The sequence below is a fragment of the Zasmidium cellare genome, assembly GCF_010093935.1.
Source record: "Zasmidium cellare ATCC 36951 unplaced genomic scaffold M409scaffold_5, whole genome shotgun sequence".
NCBI classification, from domain to species: domain Eukaryota; kingdom Fungi; phylum Ascomycota; class Dothideomycetes; order Mycosphaerellales; family Mycosphaerellaceae; genus Zasmidium; species Zasmidium cellare.
The window spans coordinates 614,488-636,916 of NW_022986949.1; the positions used below are offsets into that span (position 1 = coordinate 614,488).

Below are 22,429 nucleotides of genomic sequence, written 5' to 3' on the forward strand. Positions count from 1 at the left end.
GACATAGCCGTCGTCGTCGTGCGGTGGGGGGGTTGGCTTTCGACTCGAGTCAGTGACGAGATGCGGTTCGGATGGTGGTTCGTATGCTGAAACGTAGAGATGAACTATTTCTGTTGGAAGATGAAACAAGAGGGACGGGTCGTGTCGTGTTGTGATGCACAAGATACGATGGCGAAGGGAAACAGCACAGAAACCGACTGGTGAGGACGTCTTGTGATGAAGAGGAGGTGGCGAGATGAGGTACGTAGGTAGGTAGCATGGAATTCGGCCCGGTAAGGTCGACGTGGGCTTGGAAAGCACCCCGTCATCGTTGGGGCTAGGTGGTTGAGGTGGTTGGGGTGAAGTCATCATATCCATCCTGCCAGTCGAATTCGTGCCCGAAAGCTATCTCCCTCAGCATGAAGAACCCCATCAAGTCGACTGCTGGTGGTGATTTATATTGACGAGGAAGGAGGAGAAGGCGACCCCTCATAGAAAATACCACGGGCCTGTTGCCAGTGGATGCAAGAACATTGAAGTCGCTTGATAGGAGACGAGAAGCCTTTGGACAGGCGCTGTTCGGGAGGGCGATTTCGTTTTTGGTTTCTGTCGTTTGAGGGTTGCTCAATATACAGTGTTGACCTTCACAGTGTTGACCTTCACATTCGAGGCGATCTTGTCCTCGTCTGAGGGGAACAGCAAGGCCAGGCGAGTTCCTCCTCCCTCCGCTCCCTCATCGCCATCTGCACCGTTGCTTTCCGCGCCAACCTCGTCCTCCCCATCAGCCATGATGGCGACACGCACCCTCCGCTCAAACACCCCCGCCGTCTTAATCCCCGCACACGTATTCGCCATCTCCGCCGGCGTCGGCGAATTCAGCCCCAAAGCCACAACCTCAGAGATAGAATCCCTCGCCGTAGACGAGATGCCCGTATAGATCGAGTACAAGGTATGTCCAGCGGCGACGACGCAGTAGGCGAGTAAGATACCCAGAGAGATGCGGATGGCGAGGGAGTCAGCACCCCAGCCTGGGCCTTGCTCGAACCAGTTGAGTACGAATGTCGTTCCGCCGGGTTGTGCTGTTTTGTGGGCGTTCCAGTCCTCCTCACTGGCGATGGGGTGGGCTGTTCGAGACAGGGCGACGGCTAGGAGCGTCGGGAGGAGATCCTGGGTGCGGCTTGTGAAGTTGATGTATTGTTCGGGTTCGATCGGTCCGAAGAGATAGGCGTATGGCGAAGAGCCGTTGATCTTTTCGGAGGAGATGGCGTCGAGCCAGCTGCGGCTCGCCGTGGCGTTGCGCTCCTGGGAGTGGTGAGGTGATGGCCGACTCGACATTGTGAATTGGGAGTACTCGAGGATGGTTGGTACCCATTGTAATTGAAATGCGCAGGATGTGAGGATGGTGTGATTATGGTAGATGTATTGTGCGACGACCCCGCCGAGATTGGTGGTTTCTGGCATGTCTGCGAAGAACAGATGGGAATCCTTTGAGGCGTTGAGTGGGGAGTGAATGCTTTGTATGTCGTCCGAGCGAAGATTGCCTGTGACTTCTTGTTGCCCAAATTCGAATTTCAGCTCTCCTGTTTGGTTGGAAATGTCGCGGAAAAGAAGATTGGTACAATGTACGACTGATCGTGCGTCCATTGCTCCTTCTACTTCGGCGGGGTTGAGACGGTATTGGTCTCCACGGATGGTAGCTAGTAGACTGTTTTCGATGGACGTTGTAGACATGTACAAGTCGGACGTCCTCGTTAGCGTGAGTGAGAAACCCAATCCATCAGTCCTCCAGAGCCCCATCTGGGTCCCAGATATGGTTGTCTGATTTGACAGTGCATCTAGCAGTGAGATGTAGTCGTGGTCGACTGGAGGTCCAACCTGGTCGCCGTAGGGCCCCTTTGTTCGTTGGTAGCTGGATCCAACCAGATCGACTGGGAAGAAATCGTCAACTGCGGAGGTCGTAAAGAATTCGTGTCTGGCTACAGTCCACCTGCGAAGGCGCGGAATCATGCAAGTTGCACTCGCCGGTCCCACGGTCGCCATTAGGACTGGGGCGACGAGGAGGTCCACGAATAGGTAGCATCGAAACTTCCAAGTAAATTGCCGTGACCGTAGCGTCCCTAGCAACTCTGGTGAGACGACATAGGTTAATTGCATAGCCTGATATCGTCAGCGCCGAATGTCTTGTTAGGAAAGTAGGTGCCACCTGTAGATTAGCAAATGCAGCTCCGAATGGAAGTCCCCGTGGCTGGTTGAGATGGAAGGAGAGGAGTGATAGTAGTGCTGTAGCAAGCGACGCAACCATCATGATTTCATGAGCTTTGGCGGCAAATTGCAGTGTGGTCGTCACTGGGGATCCGATGTCCCCAGTAAAGTGGGCTGACGTGAAGTTGAGCCGGAGGAGAGCCACGGCGACTGAGAAGGGAATTAGATGTACGAGACATCTGATTGCAGCCGTGCGTTGGCTTTTGTGGATTGCCACCTTTTTGTTCTCTGGTTTGCGCGCCCAAGCGATAAATGCGCTGAGACCGAGCGACTTGAGCCCGACATACATTCGTCTATGCCATTGTTCATTTTCACTGGAGGGCAACGGGGAAGTCCTGCAATAGAGGGTTGGAAAGGCTCCGCTCATGACTGAAAGGTGATTTGGGCAACGTACGGATCTTTGGTGGCTGAAGATATAGAGGTAGCCAAAAGCTCTACGCCATGAGCTTCGTCGTGATCGTTCTTTGGGCGACTTGGCAACAGAGACATGGTCGCTGTAAAGGAGATGCTGAATTCCAGCAGGGGATTTGAACATTCTTCAAGTCTGATCAAAAAGACAGTATCGTGGGGCGCAGTGACGATATGCATGAAGCTGAAGCTGTTCCTGCCAGACTTGGTGGTGTGGCGTTTGAAGCCTGCAGCCAAGATACCTTTCATCAGTGACCATTTCCCATCAGATGGTACTGGGGCCGATCGCTGAGGGCAAAAGGATCTGCTTTGCTGTTTCCCTTGGTGTGGAAAGGCTGGTGTGGACGATTCTCATGATATCCCGCATATGTCAGCCTTTCGTGCAGCAGGACCTTAAGTGAGCCATTCTGCACCCATCGTCCTCTCATCGCTGCCTGCGGTTGCAACTCACGGGAGCTAAGGCTGGCAGACGATATTTTTGGAGGGGTGGCCTTCCAGTACGCGAGCGCGCCTGATGCAGCGAGAATTTGGGAAGTCATCTCTGGACTCAACCTTGGAGCTTGGGCACAGTCGCACAGTAAACTAGTGGAGAACGAGTCTTGAAGCAAGACTGAGCTGCAAGTATCCGGGAGGTGATTGAGATGGAGGAGGATGATTCGTCCGGGTAGAGTTGAAGGTCTGGAGAATTCCGAGTCTCCAGGCTCAAGATCAGAGTTTTGTGGCATTGCGGCTGTGTTGAAAGCTGCATTGAGAGGCTGGACTGCCCTGAGGATCTCTAAATCGCAGTGGCTTGCGTATCGGCGTTGTGGACGTACAGTCTATTGTTGTGATGGGTTGACGGAGGGTGACGTTATCTTAGGAAGGGAGGTTCGCACATGATGGAGTCGCGGGAGCAAGTCGGCCCGGCTTTGGGAGGTGAAGTCATCCATCCCTCAGTTCAACCTCCGACAGCCGCCCGTCGTCTGCATCAACGTCGCATGCGCCTTGCCGACAACGCTGCGGGTGCATACATCCATGACCTCCTCGAGCCTTGTGACCTTGGGCGTGCTCTTTCATCATTGAATGCCGCCTCTGCCGTGAACTCGCGCTCGGCAGTGCCATTTTCCACCTGTCGCTCGTTACTGGATTCCACCACTTCGTACGCGAACTCGAGGAGCTTACGAATTTTGAGTTTGACGTATTTCGACTGTGTTGAGAAGCTGAAGAAGAAGAAGATATACCTCGTTATTGGCAGTCGCGCATCGAATTTGTGCTTGGGAGTGGTAGGCGACGAAGTGTCCAGTGCGAGAGAGCCACGGAGAAGGCGCATTGTACCAGTCAAGGCGCAGAATGAGAAGTGGCAGCTATGGTATGGATATACAGTGACAAATCGCCATCGCCCGGCTCATGAAACTGACACTCGGCAGGGCTGCTGTCAATCCACAAGCAACACCTCCCCCTACGAATCTCCTCGACCCTCTGCGGCGCCTGGCCATGACCCTTCCCTCCCACGAGACTCTTCTCGCGCCGCGATAACCCAATCATCCCGTTCTCTACGCCGTGATGGCGACTCACAACATCCTACCAGCTCGACTCTTCCCCCGAATCACCGAATAAGAGCACCCTCGCCCCTGAATCGAAGTCCAAAGAATGTGAGCAACATGCCCCCACCATGGACTCGAAGTCACCTAGAACGAGAAAGAGAGGCCTTCTTCGAGACACGGGTCACAGGACGATCAGAAGTATGGAATGCATTGGACATCGCATGCCAGATGATCAGGAGCGGGGAATTGGCCGAGGCGCAGGGCATTCTGGATGCAGTGGGGGCTACTGTGCCGACTGGAAAGGTGTCAAGGGGAAGGGGAAGAGACAGACTTCGTGGAGGGGTGTATGATGAGAAGGGAGCGTTGTATGAGATCCCGGATTGGATCGTCGCAGATCCGAGGGATTTAATCGAGGACGCGGGAACAGAGAAGGAGATCGATGGCGAGAATGACGACGAGGATGATGACGAGGACTGGGAGGGCGGCGTACCTGTCGATTCTTCAGCAGAAGATAAAGAGGTCGTCCGACCCAAAGGCAAAGGCCGCGCAGAGGACATCGGCGACGAAGTCAAACTCCGAGCCCGCCTCTCGGATCGAGGCACCGATGTCGAAGTCACTCTCGGGTCGAAACAACCCGTTCGAATAGCCCTCCAAAGAATCCGAGAACAAACAGGCGTCAACCGCGTCAGGCTGGTCTACATGGGCAAGCCGATGGAGGAAGGTCGAACCTTGGCAGACTGTGGATGGAGAAGTGGACAGGTGGTGAATGCGTTTGTGTTTGAAGGAGATGAAAAATTCATCCTCGAGAAGACAAAGGGATCGAAGGGGAGGTGAGATTTACATGTTTGACGACAGAATGGCATGGCATCGAAAGGCGTTCGTTTTCATGCGTTGGGATCGGGATTGGGATGATACCACGGTGCCGATAGGACGGCATCCACTTTTACTATGTTGCTGTCATGGCATAGTCGATCCTTCTACGATAGTGTATAGATTGCATATTATTATTCATCAAAATGTCTCCAATTGATTGATGAGAGCTTCCCTAAAGCCCAGCTAAAGCCACGGAGAAATCTCGCCCCTCCCTCGCTCCAACTTCCAACCTCACCTCACCTCACAACATCCACCACCAAAACCCCCATGCATCCTCAAAGATAACTAATAAATGCCCACCTTCCTCGCCCCACACAAATCCGGCGCCCACCGCACCGCCGCCATCGCCCTCTACCGCGCCCTCCTCAAGCAGTCCACCAAACTCCCCCACCAACAACACCACCCGGAGATCTACAACCTCATCCGGAGGAGATTCCGGGACCAGAAATTCAATACCAGCGCGAAGCAGTTGAAAGTCTATTTCACGGCGGGGTATGAGGCGGTGGATGTTTTGGATGGGGCTGTTAGGGGTGGGAGGGAGGAGTTAGGGAGGGTGCGGGGGTTGGTGGAGGCTGCGAGGGAGGTGGAGGGGAGGAGGAGGGAGGGGATGAGGGTGAAAGAGGTGGAGGGGAAGGAGAAGGGGTATCATAAAGGCGAAGTGATCGTCAATAGAGAGAAGATTGATCTGCTCTCAAGACCCTTGCCGAAAGAGAAGCTCACAGGCCAAAGAAAAGTCCCCGTCCTAGTAGACGCCGGCTCCATCCCCATCCTCCGTCTCACGAAACCCCAACCGCGCTCCCTCTCCCTCTACCTGCACTCGCGGATCCAACAACGCCAGCGCCGGCACGACCACCGGCACTACCTCGAAGACTTGCATATGCTAGCGCGGGAGGAGGATCGCTGGGACGGGCTGGTGGGCGGGAAGGAGGAGGGGGTGTGGTGGAGTTGGGAGGTTCAGCGAGCGCTCGGGGAGGTTCAGGGGAAGTTGCAGGCGGAGAGGGAGAGGAATCGGGAGTGGGCGGAGAGGTTGCAGGGGGTTGTGGATCGGGAGAGGGAGGCGATGGAGTGGGAGAGGGGGGTGGAGGAGAGGGTTAAGATGGAGAGACGGAAGATGAGGAAGGTAGAGAAGATTAGGAGGAAGTGTGGTGCTGCTGATGGGTGAATGAATGAGCTTCGCGACTTGCGATGTTGCTACCGACATGAATGCTTTCGCCGGGCGCATGATCCAGACCAACGCGCAAGAGACTCTCCTGCGTACCCACCACCGACTCCCGCAATCCGAGTACGTTCAACGCTGGACATATATCGCCCGTCAAGGTTTTCCTGATCATCAATCCTGGCTCAAGTCGATGACCTCCGCTTCGGCCGTGCCACAAACCGGCGTGACGAAATGCGTATGGTAGAGCGCACACATCTTGCCCTCCCAAGGCATCTCGACCCCTGGATCGCAGACTCGTTCACCGGCGGCGATCAAGCCAACTTTCACATCGCGGCGGAATTGATCGGGACCGTTCCGGTCTTGGTAGGGGTATTGAATACCAGAACCTGCAAGTAACATCAGCATTCGATCGCATCGCGAGGAGTTGGGGGATGGAAAAACATACCTTGCCCAACCCAAACATGCAAATCCACATACAACCGCCTCAACGCATCGCCCACCCGCGTCTCCCCAAAAACATCCCACGCCAAATCCGTCGGCCAGCGATCCTCCTCCCGGACCTTCTCAACCAACGCATCGAGAACCTTATTCCCAAACCCCTCATCCCGGATCTTCGCCGCGAAGTGGTACATCATCACGAGTTGATGCCACTCGGAATCGTTGCCCTCGTGCGTGATGTCCTCGTCTTTGCTGGCGATCTTGCCGCTGTACAGGAAGAGGCGGTATTGCCGGAGCATGTCCGCGGACTCGGCGATGAGGGGGTAGATCAGCCCGTTGACCAGTCCATGCGAAGTGATCCAGCGCTGGACTTGGAAGGGGATTAGGCCCGTGTGGATGTAAATCGCCTCGAGGCCGTGTCCCACACACAGGATCGTGACGTGGTCGCCCAATCTATCAATCAGTCAATCATCTCCACCACAACCATGACCTTCCCAGGGGAGACGACGTACGGCAACCCCTCAGACCCCACAATCCGAAATCCCTATTTCTCCCTCTTCAGAGCTTGTAATTCGGCTTTCGTCTTCTTCAACTCCGCTTGGACGTCGTGCAGTTTAGTACGGCCCATTTTCGATCGCTGACTGCTGGGTTGGGTGGTGTCGTGGGTGTTTGGGTCATGTTGGGAACGAGAGGGAGAGAGGGCAGGTTGGGTGGGTGTGGGTGGGTGGGTGCTTTGGGTGAAGTGAAGTGAAGTGAAGTGAGGTTTTTTTGGGAGTGGGTTTTGAGTGAATGGGGGATTTCTTTGGGAGGTGGACGGGTGAGGTTTGGGATGGGTGGGGACGTGCGGTTGGGAGAGGAGGGGTTTGAGTGCAGTGGAGGCATTAACGGTGGGCGGGAAAAAGTATTCCAATGCCGAGCTGGGAAAGCGGTGGAGGATTGAACTGAATCAGGAGGATTCCTGTTGCAGCACCCTGAGAAATTGGAGTCCAGGATATTGAATGAAGATGAATCATCTGAGAAGTAAGAGCGTGGTTCTCAAGATCAATGGAAAGGAAGAAACACCAACTCTTCAAGAAGCAAAAGATGGATTTACGAAAGTCTACCTGCGAATTTCAGACTTTCAGCAGCGATGACTTCGCACATCTTCGATCAGCCAAAGAAGCAATCATACGTACACCGCCGTCCCATCATCCAGACGCCATCGATCTCTCTTCCGCCAAGTCACCGGCCTGAGCATGTCATCAATCTCCCTACACGTTCACCCGCCATTCTCAAACTCTCAGACCGGCAAACTCCCTCTCAATATCATCCGCCCTAGTGACACCCTCAGCCGCCATATGGTGCTGACCTCCAATCTGAGCTCCACACTGCGGACATCTCGACGTTACTACAGGGCCACCGCACTCGCCGATAGTGAACGGGTGGCCATTGACGCAGCGGTACCAATGTCCCGTACCCCTGAACTCGGTCGCCATGGCAGCGACGACCATGTGCATTTCGGTAGCGCTGATAGGGTTGTCGCTGAGCATTTCACGCACGCCGGCGACTTCCTCAGATACGCTCTGGGTCTGGCCTGGGAAGCGGTCGCAGATGGTTTGGGCTTCGTCGAGTTTTGGGTGGGCTTCTTGCTTCAGGTGTTCGACGTGGGCAGTGTTGTCGCCAGTACTCATCGTGCATTCCAGAGCTGCAAACTGTGCCCAGAAAATGAGAGCCTCCGCTTGTTGTAGGACGTTCTTCGATGCCTGTGCGTCCTGGAGAAGCTCATCGCACAGCTTGCGGTGGTCGGCGAAGTCCAGAGTCAACGTCACCCTGGAGCGAGCATGTGCTGGCATGTTCTCCCAAACAGAAACGAGGTCGGTCACAATCACGAGTTCTGTCCGGCGAAGCAATGCTTTGGCGAGCAGCTGACCGCGAGTCTGAAGGATCGTCTGATCGAAGTTGAACTCTGGAATGTCCGCCTTCTCGCGGCGACGTGCTGCTTCGACAAGATCTCGCACACGTTGGAAGGGCTGTTCTTCCGCTTTGACCTTGATAGAGAAGTTGAACATCTCATGGCCGAGTCTGAGGATGCTTCTGTACCGCGGTCCTTGGAGAGCTCGTCTAAAGTTGGCAGAGCCACCTAGCCGTATCTCTCCTGGCGGAAGGAGGACGTTTCCTTCCGTGGCTTTGAGGCTAGCTTGTAAAGTCTGAAGACGCTCGGCCAGCGGCACGTATGTGCGATTCGACCAGGTAATGAACTTCTTGGTGCTCTCGTCCAGTAGCGAGCGTCTGACAATGCGTCCGTATCTCGACACTCGCCGAAGAGACCCTCGACAACTCGGGCAGACCTTTGGCTTGTCGTACGACAGAGGAAGCAGCTCGCCGTTGATCGCCACTGGATCTCCAGTACTGGGATCAAGGTTGTAGTGAGTCGACATCTCCATGAGACCGTCGAGACTTTCCCGAGTGAAGATGTGGCCACAGTTCAGAGTGATGCATGGGTCAGCATCCAGATCGACCTCCTGATACGTCTGCATCGTGATGAGATCCACGCACATATCCTTCACTTGATCGGGTGCGCAGATCTGGCAGGACTGTGGCGAAGGGCACACTTCTCCGCAAAGGCTTGGGCACTGATGCGAACAACTCAATCTCTTCTCGCATCGCTTGTTGCAAGGTACCCAGTCGCAAGGTGCGGCGCAGGGAAGATTGCAGGCCGAGTGTGGGCACTTCGAGGAGCACGACTCCTCTGCACAAGGAGTGCATGGCTCGTGGCACTTCTTGGCGCAATCCGAATGAACGCAGCTGGACTCGCACTTTGCTGTGCAGAGCGGGCAAGGCTTTTCGCCATGGCAAGGGGCACTGCAAGAATGCGAGCAGCTGTTGAAGCTGCGTCCGCATGGAGTATTGCACTGGCCGTGGTTGGGTTCGTTGAAGACAAGTTCTCCACCGCTCCGTGGCCGACACGTGTTGCAATTATTTGTGCAGATGTGTCCGCAAGGTAGACTGGCGCCACATGATTCCAGACACTGGAACAGAGGATCCGTCGTCGACTGGTGGCAAGGCTGCACGATCTTGTGGTCGCACCCAGGCACAATACGCTCTACTGGCTCCTTGCACTTCACCAGCGAAGGATCCTGGTACAGCCAGCACTTCAGTTGAGTCACATGGTGACCGCAGGGAAGCTCGATATCGATGTCCTCGACGACAGTCTTGCAAATCTCAGGGCATTGCTTTCCACATGGTTGATCGCAAGGATGCTGGCAGCCTTTCCTGGGTCGAGTGCATTCCTTGGGACAGTACTTTGCGTTGTGGAGGGTGTCTGAATGACACATGCCTTGGCAAGCATGACCGCAAGGCAGCATCTTGCCACACAAGAGGCTGCAACCCGCTTCTGGAGATATGTGAGCGAACTGGTTCGGCTCCGTGATGGCGAGAGGCGTCTCGGGGTGACGAGGACAGCAAAGCTCAATCGCAGGCCCGATGTTGCCGTTTGCATGTAGAATTTCGAGGACTTGCTTCCACATGGGAATATGCTCCGACGTCTTGGAGTTGCCGATGATATACATCCCATGCATTGCTCGGGAGAGCAAGACATTGATCCTGTTCGACGTGCGCAGGAAGCCGCACTTTCTCTGCTCGTTGCTGCGCACCAGCGAGATAATGACAACCTTGGCTTCCTCTCCTTGGAAGTTGTCCACGGTTGCAAGACGCAAAGCTTGCAAAAGCGTACCCTTGGCGATCTGTGAAGCTGGCTTCTGGGCTTCACTCTTGCTGCTGGCCACATCCTCCTCGTCACCATCATGCTCAAGGTCCAAAGTATCGAGTTCATTCAACAAGATGGTGAAGGCGTCGCCAAACTTTCGCCGAAGCTTCCTCAGCTGACCCAGGTATGGTGTGAGCACGGCGATTTCTTTGGAGCGATACACACCCTGTCCTACGAGGTGATTTACTAGAGCTGCGACCATGTCGACCTCATATGTATTTGTGTGCGAGGTTGAATGCATTTGGTCGACTTGGCTGTCCTCTGGCCGGTCGTGGTCCATCCAAAAGAGTCGGTGACGCATGCCAATCACATCTGGGTATGTCTTGACAGACTCTGCGTCCTGCAATTTTGGGTACAGAGTCGAGCGGACGAGCTCTGAGATTGAAGGGTGCATCCGGCGTTGAGTCTCCAGAGTCACGAAGGGGATACTGTCGGATGTGCTGATCAATCGCTCGAAGAGGGAGGCATCCAGCGAGATCGCGCTTCGTGGGTTTTCGACAGACAGATCGTAATTCTGGATCTTCGGCCGAAGTTGCTGATGGTCACCAATCAGGATCATGTGCTCAATCGAAGGAAGCATCGCTGTAAGAAGGTGTGCTTCCAGCACTTCGCCAGCCTCTTCAACCACAAGGATCTTCGAAGTAAGCTTCCTCAAATGCTTGATGCTGCGAGCCAAGCCAGTCGTTGTGATACCGATCACGTTCGCCTTAGAGAGGATGCGCAGATCAACTTCTCCCCGGATTGAGTCCGTGTCGTCTTTGCGGTCTTTGTGCAAATCGAGCTGCATCTCAAGATTCTGATAGGCCTCGTCTGATATTTTCTCTGTCCATGAGTTATAAAGACTCTGTCGCTCTCTGCTCGTCATTGCCTGCGGTTCCACGCGACCTGATTCGAGCTCAGAGAGCGGTCTAGTCTCACCGCGAAGTGAGATAGGCGCTGTACCATGCAGCCATCTGTCCAGGGGTGAAGTACGCCGACTGTGATGGACGGTCTGGAAGCCATCTTCATCGGTCTCCTGGAAGATCTTCTCATACAATCCGGGATACCTCTCCTTCAGAAGCACCTCCAGCGCTTTGCCATCTTGAGAGTTGACGCTGGACAAGCGAGTGAGCTCTGTCGTGATGCTCTTGCTGGCCTTCTCCATAAGACCTCTTGCTTTGCCGTACTCTTGCCTCTCAGTCTTGGTACGATCCATCTTTTGTGCAACGGTTCGAAGATTGATGTCGGCGAGACGCTCTGACTTGGAGCGTGAGCCGATACGGATGATGTTCTTCACGTCCGCATCAATAAGATGTTCCAGAAGCTGATCTAGAGCACTGTTGAGAAAGAGTAAAATGTTAGCAGATGCCTCGAGAGTTTGCGGGTGATGCTGCACTCACTGGTTGGTGTAGCACACACAGATAATGGGCCCAAGGTTCGCCGTTTTTCGATTGTCGAGAAGGGCTTGGATCAACTTGATGCCGGTGAACGACTTTCCGGTACCAGGTGGGCCTTGGACTAAGGCGACTTGACTCCTGAGCGAGTGCAGTACAGCTCTCTGCTGAGCATTGTCGAGGCTACTCTCCTGTAGAACTTCTTCCAGGCCTTCATCTTCAACACCACCTGGTGTCGAGCCTTTCACAATGGACTGGAGGTTCCATCTGAAGTTGTGTCCTGATGCATACGCTGGTAGCTCCTGGCCAGCCTCTCCACTTGGAAGCAGATAGTCCGTGAAAGGTATGTCGAGGGTCTCGGCCATTTGTTGCAGGGCTGAGAGTGTTGGTTCAAATGCTGGCAAGATGACACCGGGAAACTCGATCAGAGAGTGCTGAAGCTGGTCGCGGCGCATGGAGAAGCAACGCCTCAGGAAATACGACACCTCGTCCCCATCCTGGCTTGTGAGCTGGGCGATCACGTAGCCAACGTTGCCACCGCCAGCTAGAGTGTACTTATCGATCGTCTTCTGCGTGCTGCTCTTCTTGTTATCCGCGAATGAAGGTGAATGAATCACCAGAAAAGTGGCGTCACCATCGGAAGAAAGCAGACAGACTAAAGAGTCTGACTCGAGGCGCTTTGATTCTTGCCACCATTTCCCACGTGTCTCGAGGGTAGCATTGCGGAGATGCGGTGGTTGGTCGAATGCGAAGACGAAGAGGACACCCTTTTGATCGTCATGTATGGCTTTCTCGAAGTGGATGTTCGGGTACAGGCTTGTACGCGCACCGTGTGGATCTTTCGACTTGATGGTTGGGTCGAGCGGGTTCTGCAGACGCTCGAGTTCGAATTTCGCAGCGTCACGGAGTGGGCCGACGCTATCTTCGCGCAGCAGGCGGAAGTGACGAGCGATGAGGCCCTCAACACCTGGTAGGTGCCACTCACTGGGGTCGTCTCGTGGAAGGTACTCAAGCCGAGGGCTAAGAATTTCCTCAATCGTTGGGAGGATATCAATCTCTGTGATGTCGGCACTGTCGTTGTCGTGACGAGCTCCATCTTCCGACAAGTCACCCGGAAGGTCTTGAGCAATGGTGAATGTCGGCCGATTCGAATTGGCGACCGGAGCACGAACTGGTTTGACATCTGGTATCTCGAGGTTCAGCGCGGTGCGAATCGCCAAAACGTGTCTCTCAAGCGAGCGAGAGCGATTGACATTCTCTGCCAGAGAGAGCATGGCCTCGGTGACGGTCTTCAGGTCAGGGTTGATCTTCGCATGGCTGCTCCTGGCGAAAAGGTTGTCTAGGACGCATATGCAGCTCTCAAGGAGCTCGTTTCCTCCAGAACGCTCGCTGGTGAGGAACCGAAAGGCCGATCTGAATACCTTGACGGCTTGCTCACCACCGACACCGTACAAGAATACAATGAGCGTTGCATGCTGAGCTTCGATGACCCAGGACATCAGCACGCTCTGGTGTGACAGGAGGTGGAAGAATGGCACAAGCTGAGTCGTCCACACAGTCTCCAGCTTGGCGTCTGGAAATGAGTCGAAGTCCTGGTGAAGCAGCTGCTTGACACGATAGAGGCCACCGTCGCTGGAGAGTGTCTTGATCACATCTTGCATCTTCTCTTCGCTTGACTCCACGAGCTCAAGGGCTTTCTCGAAGAACGCTGTAGCTTCACGGCTGCCGAGCGGGTGTGCCTTCGCTATGGCCTTCGCATCCCTCGGCACCTTGTATCGCCACTTCTGGAAGTCATCATCGTCGGTATTGGTTGGAGCTCGGAAAGGCTTGGTTGTTTCTTCCGATTGTCCGGCAAGATCATGCGAGTACTTGCACCTAGCGCCAAAGTTGCATCCGCCAGCCGCGAAGCGCCAGCAAGGACTGTTGATCGTTAGTATGATCACATGAAGTGAGCGACAGAGTGTACTTACGCCATGTTGTACGAGTATAGATGGTTTCGTTGGAAACCGACAATACAGCGTGTGGAGGGGAGAAATGAACTGCTGCCAGAAAGGCGCTAATTCGCCGTACGGCTCCTTAGGCCACTTCAGACGAGACGCCTGCGATGCGACAGCCTGCCTTGAGTACTCCAGATGCCCGACCAAGAAGACGAATGCGTGTCGCTGGAAATGTATGAGCGATTGCGATGGGTTGCGAAGTGAAGCAGAAACGAAGTCGGACGTGACAGACTGTCACAGGTAATGGCAGACTGAACGGGGAAATCCAGCGTCCTGTCAGAGGTTATGGCGTCTGTGAGAAATCCCGGAGTGAAGAAAGGTACGTAGATGTGGTATTGTGGTGGAAGACAAACGGAGAGTGGGGCGCGCGCGGAGCCATGCAGCGTTTGCTGGCCAGATAAGCTTTCAGCGGCCCGCGATTTGCAACGCGCTAGTGAAGCCCAAGTGAGGTGAATGACTTCGAATTTCTCGCTACGAGCTAAACCTACAACACCTCCCTAGAGTACATGCCTGCCGTCGTTAATGATGTTTGTTGGCTTTTGGAAATAACTTGCAAGCTTCTGTGAAGATCGTGAAGTGTAGCCACCCGCGAGGGCACGTCTTCCTCCGAACGCCGATAAAAAAGGAAAACGCACGTTTGGTTCTCTCCCGTCCATCAAGCATGTTCTGTCACAGCTATGCGTCGTCGGACACATAATATCTTTGAATTACTCACGCTCGGACCCTTCTCATTGCTGAAGTTGAAGACATCTTCAGGACTTCACTCCATAGTAGGCCGCTTTTGGGATTGTTGGCCATGATCCCCTTCGCCACGATGACATTATTCGGCATCAGAGGAGCCGTACGTCCAGCGCCAACTTTTGGTGATATATTCGGACTGGTCTCTGGTGAACGGGCTCGCAGGATATCCTCGCGCTTATACCAGATCGGTTTCGACTCAATCTCCCATGTCCAGAAAAGCCCACTCACCGAACGAGCATCATCGCGTGTGAATTGAAGAAGACCAACCAAGTAGTTGTCGAAATCAAAGAAGCCTTTCGAAAAGTGTTCGTCAATAGTAGTGGGAAAGAAACAGTATGTGTCCTTGTTGTAGTACTCGAGATGCACTGGCTTGTCAGATCGATTGTTGAAGTGCAGCACCAGCCGATTGATCTTTCGATCGAGATTCACATGAAGCTCTGTGCCTTGGGTTGTGTAGACTCCAACGTAGTCTTTCAGTCGCTCGAGACCCGTTACATCGCGGTTCTTCAACCACTCTGCCATGACTATGTTGTGACGATAAACAGCACCACGTTCGGTCTCAATCTTGGCTCTCGCAAGAATATCGACATATGGCTGTAGATCGAATAGCTCTTGAATCATGATTTGGGCAGCAAAGTCGCTTGCATCACCTCTCCTTCGACCATTCGCCATGGCAATCACCGCACTGTTCGTCTCGGGAAACAAGAACATTGTTGAAGTTGTGTTATAAGCTATGCCAGTGTGCTTCGTCATGACTCTCTCGCGTGATTCTGTACCAAGTATATAATCGAGATAGGTGTCGTCTTCCATGGTCCTTTTGTTAAGAGAGCCCCAATTGACGTCCGACGTGGGCATCGTCGATCGAAGCCATCCAAGACAGTAAGTCGACGGCTTGTTGGTTCTCTGCTCGATCGAAAGCTGCCATGCTGGCTTGAAAATTCGGTCTACCTGTCGAAGTGGGTTTTTCGCAACCCCCTTCAAGACATCCAGACAAGCTGAAGACATACGTTCCTCGCTTTGTGCAGACAACCACGCCGCGGACCAGATGAGCATGTCATGGACAGAACTTCGTATACCATAAGCAGCAAGCACAAATGTGCTGGTTTCGGAAGTCCATTCGACTGGAACCCTCGTTCATTTGCCATTATCCAACTGGACGTGGCCGTCAGCCAAATTATTGCTGCACTTTACGCCACGCTTCGTGACCAGCGTCTGCTTCATTCCCAGAGGATCAAGGAGGCGTTTCTGGACAAAGTCGGCGAATCTTAAACTGGTGATTCTTTCGATCACCAAGGCGACAATGGCGTAGTTGATGTTGCTGTATTCGAACTCTCTGTTGAACCGTTGATTTCCATGTTCATTAGTCGTCTGTGTTGCGTTCACAAGATCCATGAATTTCTCCTCAGACGACACGATGGTACCAAAAGGTCCGATGACTCGGACGACCGGATTTCCCAGACCGGAGGAGTGTCTCAAAAGATCGATAAAATCTGCTTCCCGAGCAATGCTCGGATCGCCTATTGGATCGAATCCGGGTAGGTGCTCGGAGACTTTGTCAAACCAGCTCAATTTTCCCTCATCGACAAGAATGCCGACCGCTGCCGCAACTAAGGCTTTCGATAAGGAACCGATCAGATAGACGCTGCTGTCGTCCGCAGGGTGGCCTGGATCACCATCTCTGTTGCCAATGGAGCGTGAGAGTAGTACACGACCGTGGTGAAGAACACCAATGGAGGTCGACGGGGCACCGTACAATGTGTTCAATTCCGCGATGCCGTCGAGCGCTGTTTCCAGCTTCCTGGTAAAGTTTTCGCGAGCGCGCATGGCATTTGACCTTCTTGTCGGACACTAGCGAGGCCCTTTAAAGAACATCAACAAGCGGTAGTCACGTTGGTGGCATCAATGCGCAAGGCTGTGAAAAGGCATCCAGGCCGGAATTTCGCCAGAAGCAACAAACTAGCTCAAGGAATGTATCACAAGATTGTGCCGGGTCGATTTTGAGACTTGCAGCGCCAAGTTACCGCTAAGGAGCCTTGCATAACGAAGCCCCTCTTTTGAGCCGAGCACGGACTTGCACGGCGGGCGTCCCTTGGCGTCGATTTAGTGGCTGCGCTTAATCCGGGCGTTCACATGTGATAATGTAACGTCATCCCGGTCCCGTCAGCCTTGGGTTGCACAGCATCCAGCCGACGACTACAAACATATTGGATCAATCAACGACCCTCGAAGGCGCAGCACAGCTTGACATGCAAGTTGTGAACTGCCTCCCCAGCAGCCGTCGGCTGTCCACGGTTGAATCGCTTCCTCAATGTATCTTGCCGGCATCTCAAGGGTCTACGAGAACGTGCCAAACTCGCAATTGGTCAGTATCATGGTGAATTCAGTGTCACGGCTTTGACGACAGCGCATCTGTACCAGCTGGACAGTTGTAGCTATCCTGCCCAGCTGGCCTGTACCAACAACACTGATAGGAACACATGCTACCATTGGTGGATTTCTCCTTCCTACACGTGGTGAACAACGCAGTGCTTTAGCTGCCTTGGCCAGATTGAGTGTAGCCGTGTAAGCATCACGGCCCTACTTCAAGCAAAGCCATTCCCAAAAATCGCCTCTGCCCAAGGCGACGCGCTTCGCCCCGAACACTTCGCCCTGCTTGACCACAAAATCGACAATTGGTCGAGAGAACTCGCCGTGCGAAAACATACGACCCACTAAACGGGCTCAGTCTCCAGCAGGTCGTAAGGAACGCACTCCATCACTCATTCCATCACGTCAACATGGCAGGGTGGGTGGAAGAGGTACTCAAACCACATGCCAAAGGTTTGCTCAGCAGCGTTCTCACGAGCAACAACAAGGACGACCCCGACGAAAGCGAAAGCGGCGGTAAAGGAAAGCCTTCGAAGCCTGATTCCGGCGACAGCAAACCCATCGCGAAATGAAAGAATCGGTAAGTCTATACTTACCCATCTGTTGAATTTGACTGATGTTGCTAGAGTTTTACGGCTACGTCTCTGGAAGACGGCTAGACCATGCTTGTTGGAGTCCTGATGTAGCGAATCTTGAGCTCTGCGAACGGTGATTGTCAAGAGGTTTGAGGGTTTATGCGAGTCAGACTACGACGACACTGCTGCGTAGCCCTTTGCTGCATAGGGAAGGCTGCGTGCTTCTGTGTGCTGTCAACTCTCAGGTTTGCAGGCAGGAACGCGTTCATCTTGGCAGCAGATGGGTTTCAGTGATTTTACGGTGGGGTATATAAGGCCAGTGGCACTCACAGATTTTCAACGGCCCTTGCGGCCCTTGCTGGCCTCCCCATTACTCTTTCCCTTCCTTTTGTGACCTCAACATGCAATGTCACCGGGAGTAACGACAAATGCGATTATCGGGAGAACTATCCCCGATGATCGTCTGGACTTCATTTGGGTTCAGGCAATAGATCAATATCTGAAAACGATTCCCCGGGAAAAGTTGAAACAGGTCAAGTCCATTAACAGCGAGCACAGCTTCTTGGAACTGTCGAGAAAGCTGAAAGATAGATATGCGACGCATGAGGTGACACAGCTCGTCCAGCGCGTTAGCCCGTTTCTTACGAGACTGCATTCCTTCTCGGAAGTGATACGCACGTTCATCAATGCCAATCCCGAAATTGCATCTCTGGTCTGGGGATCTGTGTTTCTCGTCTTAGAGGTGCGTATCGCCTATCCTTACCCGCACTCACCCTGTTCCACCGCTGATCGTATGGCTCCCACACTCAGCTTGCTTCTCGTCACGCCAAAAACCTGGAACGGATCGTTACAACCTTCGAATTGTGTGATAGACACACAGCCCGCTTTCACCACTATATCACAAGATTTGGACCTCAAGAGCCAACTCACCGCCTCCAGAAAGCCTTGGTTGAGTATTACAGTGAGCTCATTGGCATCTTTCAGGACGCAATCAAGTTCCTCAAAAAGCCACCGATAGGTGGGTCAGAGCCAATGCCGAGCTACATACATGCAGCAAGTCTGACCTCCCGCATGAATAGTGAACCTTGTCATTGGTCCTTTCCGGTCACTGGACGAGCGGCTGCAGACCAGAATAGCCCGCATTCGAGATCTCATATCTGAAGTGGACCAAGAAGCTCTGGTCACCGGCGCTGAGGTCCAAGAGGTTCGACGAAACCTGCAACATCACGAACTCTTGCACCAGATCAATGTTCGAGCATCAACACTCCACGATACTCTCAGCGTCTTGAACAAAAGCACCATGTTCCTAGGCCAGCTACCGATCCATGTCATGCCTTTGGCCCGGAACCCGACCTTCTTTGGCAGAAAAGAGCAGCTCGATCGGTTAGAAACGATACTTCAGCCGTCCAGCAAAGCGGACGAACTTCTAGTCTGCACCATTTGTGGGCTTGGAGGAGCTGGCAAGACTCAGTTAGCGTTGGAATATGCGTATCGAAACCTCGACAATTATCCCGTCGTCTTCTGGATCAACGCTGAGACATCACTGAAACTGGCCGAATCTTTCTCAGCTCTTGCACATCAGGTCGGCTTGGTCGATGACAGTGTGCAGAATCCGAACCAGCTTCGCGATATCGTCCTACGGCGGCTAGGAAGTTCTAGCAAGCGAAGTATGTACGCCCCCTAAGCGCTACAATAGCCGCTTGCTAACGATGCGCAACAGGTGATCCTGGTCGATCCATATCCTGGCTTTTGATATTCGACAATGTTGGAGAATGGCAAACCCTCGAGCCTTACTGGCCTAAGGCTGCCTTTGGAAGCGTGATCGTGACGTCTCGAAACCCTTGCCTTGCATGGAGGCTCTCAACATCTTCCAGACAAATCCATATCTCCTCCTTTTCGGAGAAAGAGGGTCACCGGTTCCTCCTGAGTCTGGCTGGTCAAAACCCTGGTCTGAATTTGACAGAACATGACACCGGCGCAGCCATCAACATTAGCAATGCACTTGCTCATCTACCCTTGACTCTTGACCTTGTCGGATCATATGTAGCGTCTGCTGGCATATCATTGACGAGGTTTTACGAAACCAACCCGGGACTCGATCGAGACTTTGTGTTCGATGAAGAGGCATATAACTGGACCGGAAACACATATCATACTTCCTTACGCACGACATGAACACTTAAGTTGACCAGCAGCGCAACCCGTCTGGCTAGATTGTGCAGGCTCTTGATGGAACTGCTGGCATTTCTTGACCCTGATGGTGTTCCCGTCACTCTTTTCCTTCCAAAGCCAAGGGATCTCCTGTGAGTGACTCCATTACGCCACTTAACGTCTTGCCATTGACCATGGATCAGATTGTACGAAGGACCTGATTTACCGGAACCAAATCTGGAAGACTTTCTCCAGCCTCCATTCTCGCTTTCATCTATGTACGCAATAAAGCTTACTTCAAAGGCTCGGACTAACGGATTTCAGCCTCGATCAATGTATCGCCGACTTGATGCAAGCTTCCTTGGTCTCTCGCACTTGCGAGGCAAAGCACTTGGTGTGTCACCGCGTGGTTCAAAGGGCTTTCATCCGCGACATGGACAGCCGCAGACGAAGGATTGTATTCAATCAGCTTGTATACCTTATCAATGCCGAATTTCCCCAACAGCCAAATGGAAAGTCATTGTGGCCGCAGCGAAAGCAGTGTGAAGAATACTGCACCCACGTACAAGCGCTGCTTGATACTTTTGGCTTGAAGATGATCTTGGGTTTCCATTGAAGTTGGCAGAGATAGTCACTCGATCATCATGGTTCGTACTTTGCGATACCAGAAAGAACACCAGCTGACGCCTCGGGAAGGTTTCTCTTCGAGAAGGGGCAGCACCGCGAATCATCCGTCATGATTAATCAAGCTACTAGGATGTGCGAGAGAGCACAGCGATCAAAGACACATCCAGGGTACTCGTCGTTCTTCGTCAGCGACCTCCTAGGCCATCTCTACAGCATCAAGGGATCTTTGGAATGCGTTGCAAATTTCCCAGGCCATGGGTTGAAGTGGAAGCAGAAATGTCGAGCAATCCACGCGCAGATTATGAGACCAGATCACTCTGAAGACAAGCGCTGGCTTGATGTTGCTGACATGAATATCGTGGTATCGCTCATGGCTGAAGATCGATTTGAAGAAGCTCTAACACTGAGCGACTACTTGCTTGAGCAGAAGGAGTCTCTAGCACATCGCGGGACTCAGTTGGCTAACAAGTGCATTTGCTTGATCTTACACCGTCGCTACGATGAAGGGCACTTATACTGTACTCAAGCCATGGAAGTAACAAAACATTCGAGTGGGCCCGAGAGCGCAGAGGCGGCGATGTGAGTGCAAGACCTTGACAGTCTCCCGCCGTTACTGATACATACAGACTACATTACTACCGTGGACTCTTGCATTACCAGCAGCATAATCTGGAAGATGCTCTCTCAGTACTGGCCGAATGCCTTCGAGTCCGCCATGCCCTGATGCCCGACCATCACTTTACCGGCTACGTGGCATACAAGTTGGGAGTCGTCACCAGAGAACTAGGCGACCTAGAGTCGTCGATGTAAGAGATAGCTATGTTAGCTCTGTTGATCCTTGATCTGACCTTAGAAATAGCTGCTTCACGCGGGAGTCATTTCGGATTGCCAATACCTGTTTGTTTCCAGACCCTGGCCAACGCTGTCGAGCCGCTTTTGCATTGGTGCGGCTACTCAACGAGGCCGGCGAATACGATTGGGCGAACAGCATGAGAAACGAGGCATTGGAGTTGCGCGAGAAGTTGTTCGAAACAACGTCGATGAGGCCCGGCGAGGATCCGAACGACTACGACCAGTTCATTTCCTTCTCACATCGCTGAAGTTGGTGAAGTCGGTTGCCAGCCAACCCAACCTCATGAGCATTATCAAAGAGCCTGTCTGATCTCGTTTCGTATCCATGGAAAGGTAACCCCTCAACTCATGTATGTTGGCTGAAAGCCCATTCAACATGTAGCAACCATGCTTTCTGAATCCGTGTTTCGAGCATGTGCCAGCTCATTCTTCATGATCCCTCGATGCAGCAAGATTCTTTCGATGCAGCAAGATTCTTTCGACTTGCATCTTCCACCTGACCATCTTCCAGAATACCCATCATCCCTCGTATACCGAGCTGCTTGTACAGCAGCCACCGCCCAAACCTCTTCCTCCACTTCCACACAATTACCGCATTGCGTCGAATGCCTATAGGTCGGCCCAAGATCTCCACCGACATATACACAACAGTATGGCCAGTCCGCTCATCAACATCAGCCGACGCATAGATAACATTGACGTGATATCCAGAATCGACGTCGGCAATTTGTCGTTGAGCCTCCAGAAATTCATGATAGTTGCTAGCGTCGGTTTGGCCAGTGAGCAACCCTTTGAAATCTTGAGCTACGAACTCATGGATGGTCGCATCGGTGTATACCGTCCGTTCGTTGAGGTCTTCAACACAGATGCAGCTCATGTCTATAAGTTCTTGGCCAAGTGCCGACTTCGAAGGTACTGGACCCAGACTGTTGCTATCCGTGGGCGGGTTCAGGATCTCAAGTGAGGTTTTTGGAAGCGGTGGAGACCTATGACCTGACCGCTTTCCTTCCGACGCTTTCTCAATCTTACCGCGAGGAGAAGGATGCCGACAAATGGCACCAGTCTTCGACGGCGGCGAAGACGATCTTTGCTTCGATGGATACTTTTGCTGCGACGGCATCTTGATGTCATGTCGAAACCAACGACATTTCGAAAACGACATTCCGACAACTACAGGAAGCTCAAGACCTCAGCTGACATCCGTAAAGTGGTATTGCGGATTGCAAATATTCTCGTGCGGAAGGCGGTCCGTGTGGTAGATGATGTTCTTAGGGTCTGCTGGGATTCGTCAGCAGAAGTGAACAGCCTCGCCCATGGCATTAGGGCTGGATGGAACGACCTTCAGGATAATGTGCGTGC

The 22,429-nt window shown here is 53.1% G+C and overlaps 8 protein-coding genes across 8 annotated transcripts; 4 read left to right on the forward strand and 4 right to left on the reverse strand.

Moving 5' to 3' along the window:
• Positions 1-603: 603 nt before the first annotated feature.
• M409DRAFT_50848 (uncharacterized protein) lies at positions 604-2,730 on the reverse strand (the record flags this gene model as incomplete). Its single annotated transcript, XM_033811649.1, has 3 exons — positions 604-2,136; positions 2,183-2,534; positions 2,636-2,730. The coding sequence occupies 3 exons, from the start codon at positions 2,728-2,730 to the stop codon at positions 604-606; spliced, it is 1,980 nt and encodes a 659-aa protein (XP_033672291.1).
• Positions 2,731-3,527: 797 nt separating this feature from the next.
• On the forward strand, positions 3,528-5,006 carry M409DRAFT_50849 (uncharacterized protein; the record flags this gene model as incomplete). The annotated part of the gene is made up of 1 exon (XM_033811650.1): positions 3,528-5,006. The coding sequence occupies one exon, from the start codon at positions 3,528-3,530 to the stop codon at positions 5,004-5,006; it is 1,479 nt and encodes a 492-aa protein (XP_033672292.1).
• Positions 5,007-5,337: 331 nt separating this feature from the next.
• Positions 5,338-6,207, forward strand: M409DRAFT_50850 (uncharacterized protein; the record flags this gene model as incomplete). The annotated part of the gene is made up of 1 exon (XM_033811651.1): positions 5,338-6,207. One exon carries the CDS (start codon positions 5,338-5,340, stop codon positions 6,205-6,207), a length of 870 nt encoding a protein of 289 aa, XP_033672293.1.
• Positions 6,208-7,913: 1,706 nt separating this feature from the next.
• On the reverse strand, positions 7,914-13,421 carry M409DRAFT_63696 (uncharacterized protein; the record flags this gene model as incomplete). Its single annotated transcript, XM_033815716.1, has 3 exons — positions 7,914-11,703; positions 11,767-13,149; positions 13,213-13,421. The coding sequence occupies 3 exons, from the start codon at positions 13,419-13,421 to the stop codon at positions 7,914-7,916; spliced, it is 5,382 nt and encodes a 1,793-aa protein (XP_033672294.1).
• A 1,047-nt stretch (positions 13,422-14,468) lies between these two features.
• On the reverse strand, positions 14,469-16,322 carry M409DRAFT_50852 (uncharacterized protein; the record flags this gene model as incomplete). The annotated part of the gene is made up of 2 exons (XM_033811652.1): positions 14,469-15,564; positions 15,685-16,322. The coding sequence occupies 2 exons, from the start codon at positions 16,320-16,322 to the stop codon at positions 14,469-14,471; spliced, it is 1,734 nt and encodes a 577-aa protein (XP_033672295.1).
• A 1,524-nt stretch (positions 16,323-17,846) lies between these two features.
• On the forward strand, positions 17,847-19,615 carry M409DRAFT_50853 (uncharacterized protein; the record flags this gene model as incomplete). Its single annotated transcript, XM_033811653.1, has 3 exons — positions 17,847-18,401; positions 18,567-19,107; positions 19,161-19,615. 3 exons carry the CDS (start codon positions 17,847-17,849, stop codon positions 19,613-19,615), a joined length of 1,551 nt encoding a protein of 516 aa, XP_033672296.1.
• A 712-nt stretch (positions 19,616-20,327) lies between these two features.
• On the forward strand, positions 20,328-21,318 carry M409DRAFT_18524 (uncharacterized protein; the record flags this gene model as incomplete). Its single annotated transcript, XM_033804535.1, has 3 exons — positions 20,328-20,797; positions 20,845-21,024; positions 21,078-21,318. 3 exons carry the CDS (start codon positions 20,328-20,330, stop codon positions 21,316-21,318), a joined length of 891 nt encoding a protein of 296 aa, XP_033672297.1.
• A 182-nt stretch (positions 21,319-21,500) lies between these two features.
• On the reverse strand, positions 21,501-22,190 carry M409DRAFT_18525 (uncharacterized protein; the record flags this gene model as incomplete). The annotated part of the gene is made up of 1 exon (XM_033804536.1): positions 21,501-22,190. One exon carries the CDS (start codon positions 22,188-22,190, stop codon positions 21,501-21,503), a length of 690 nt encoding a protein of 229 aa, XP_033672298.1.
• Between the last annotated feature and the right edge of the window lie 239 nt (positions 22,191-22,429).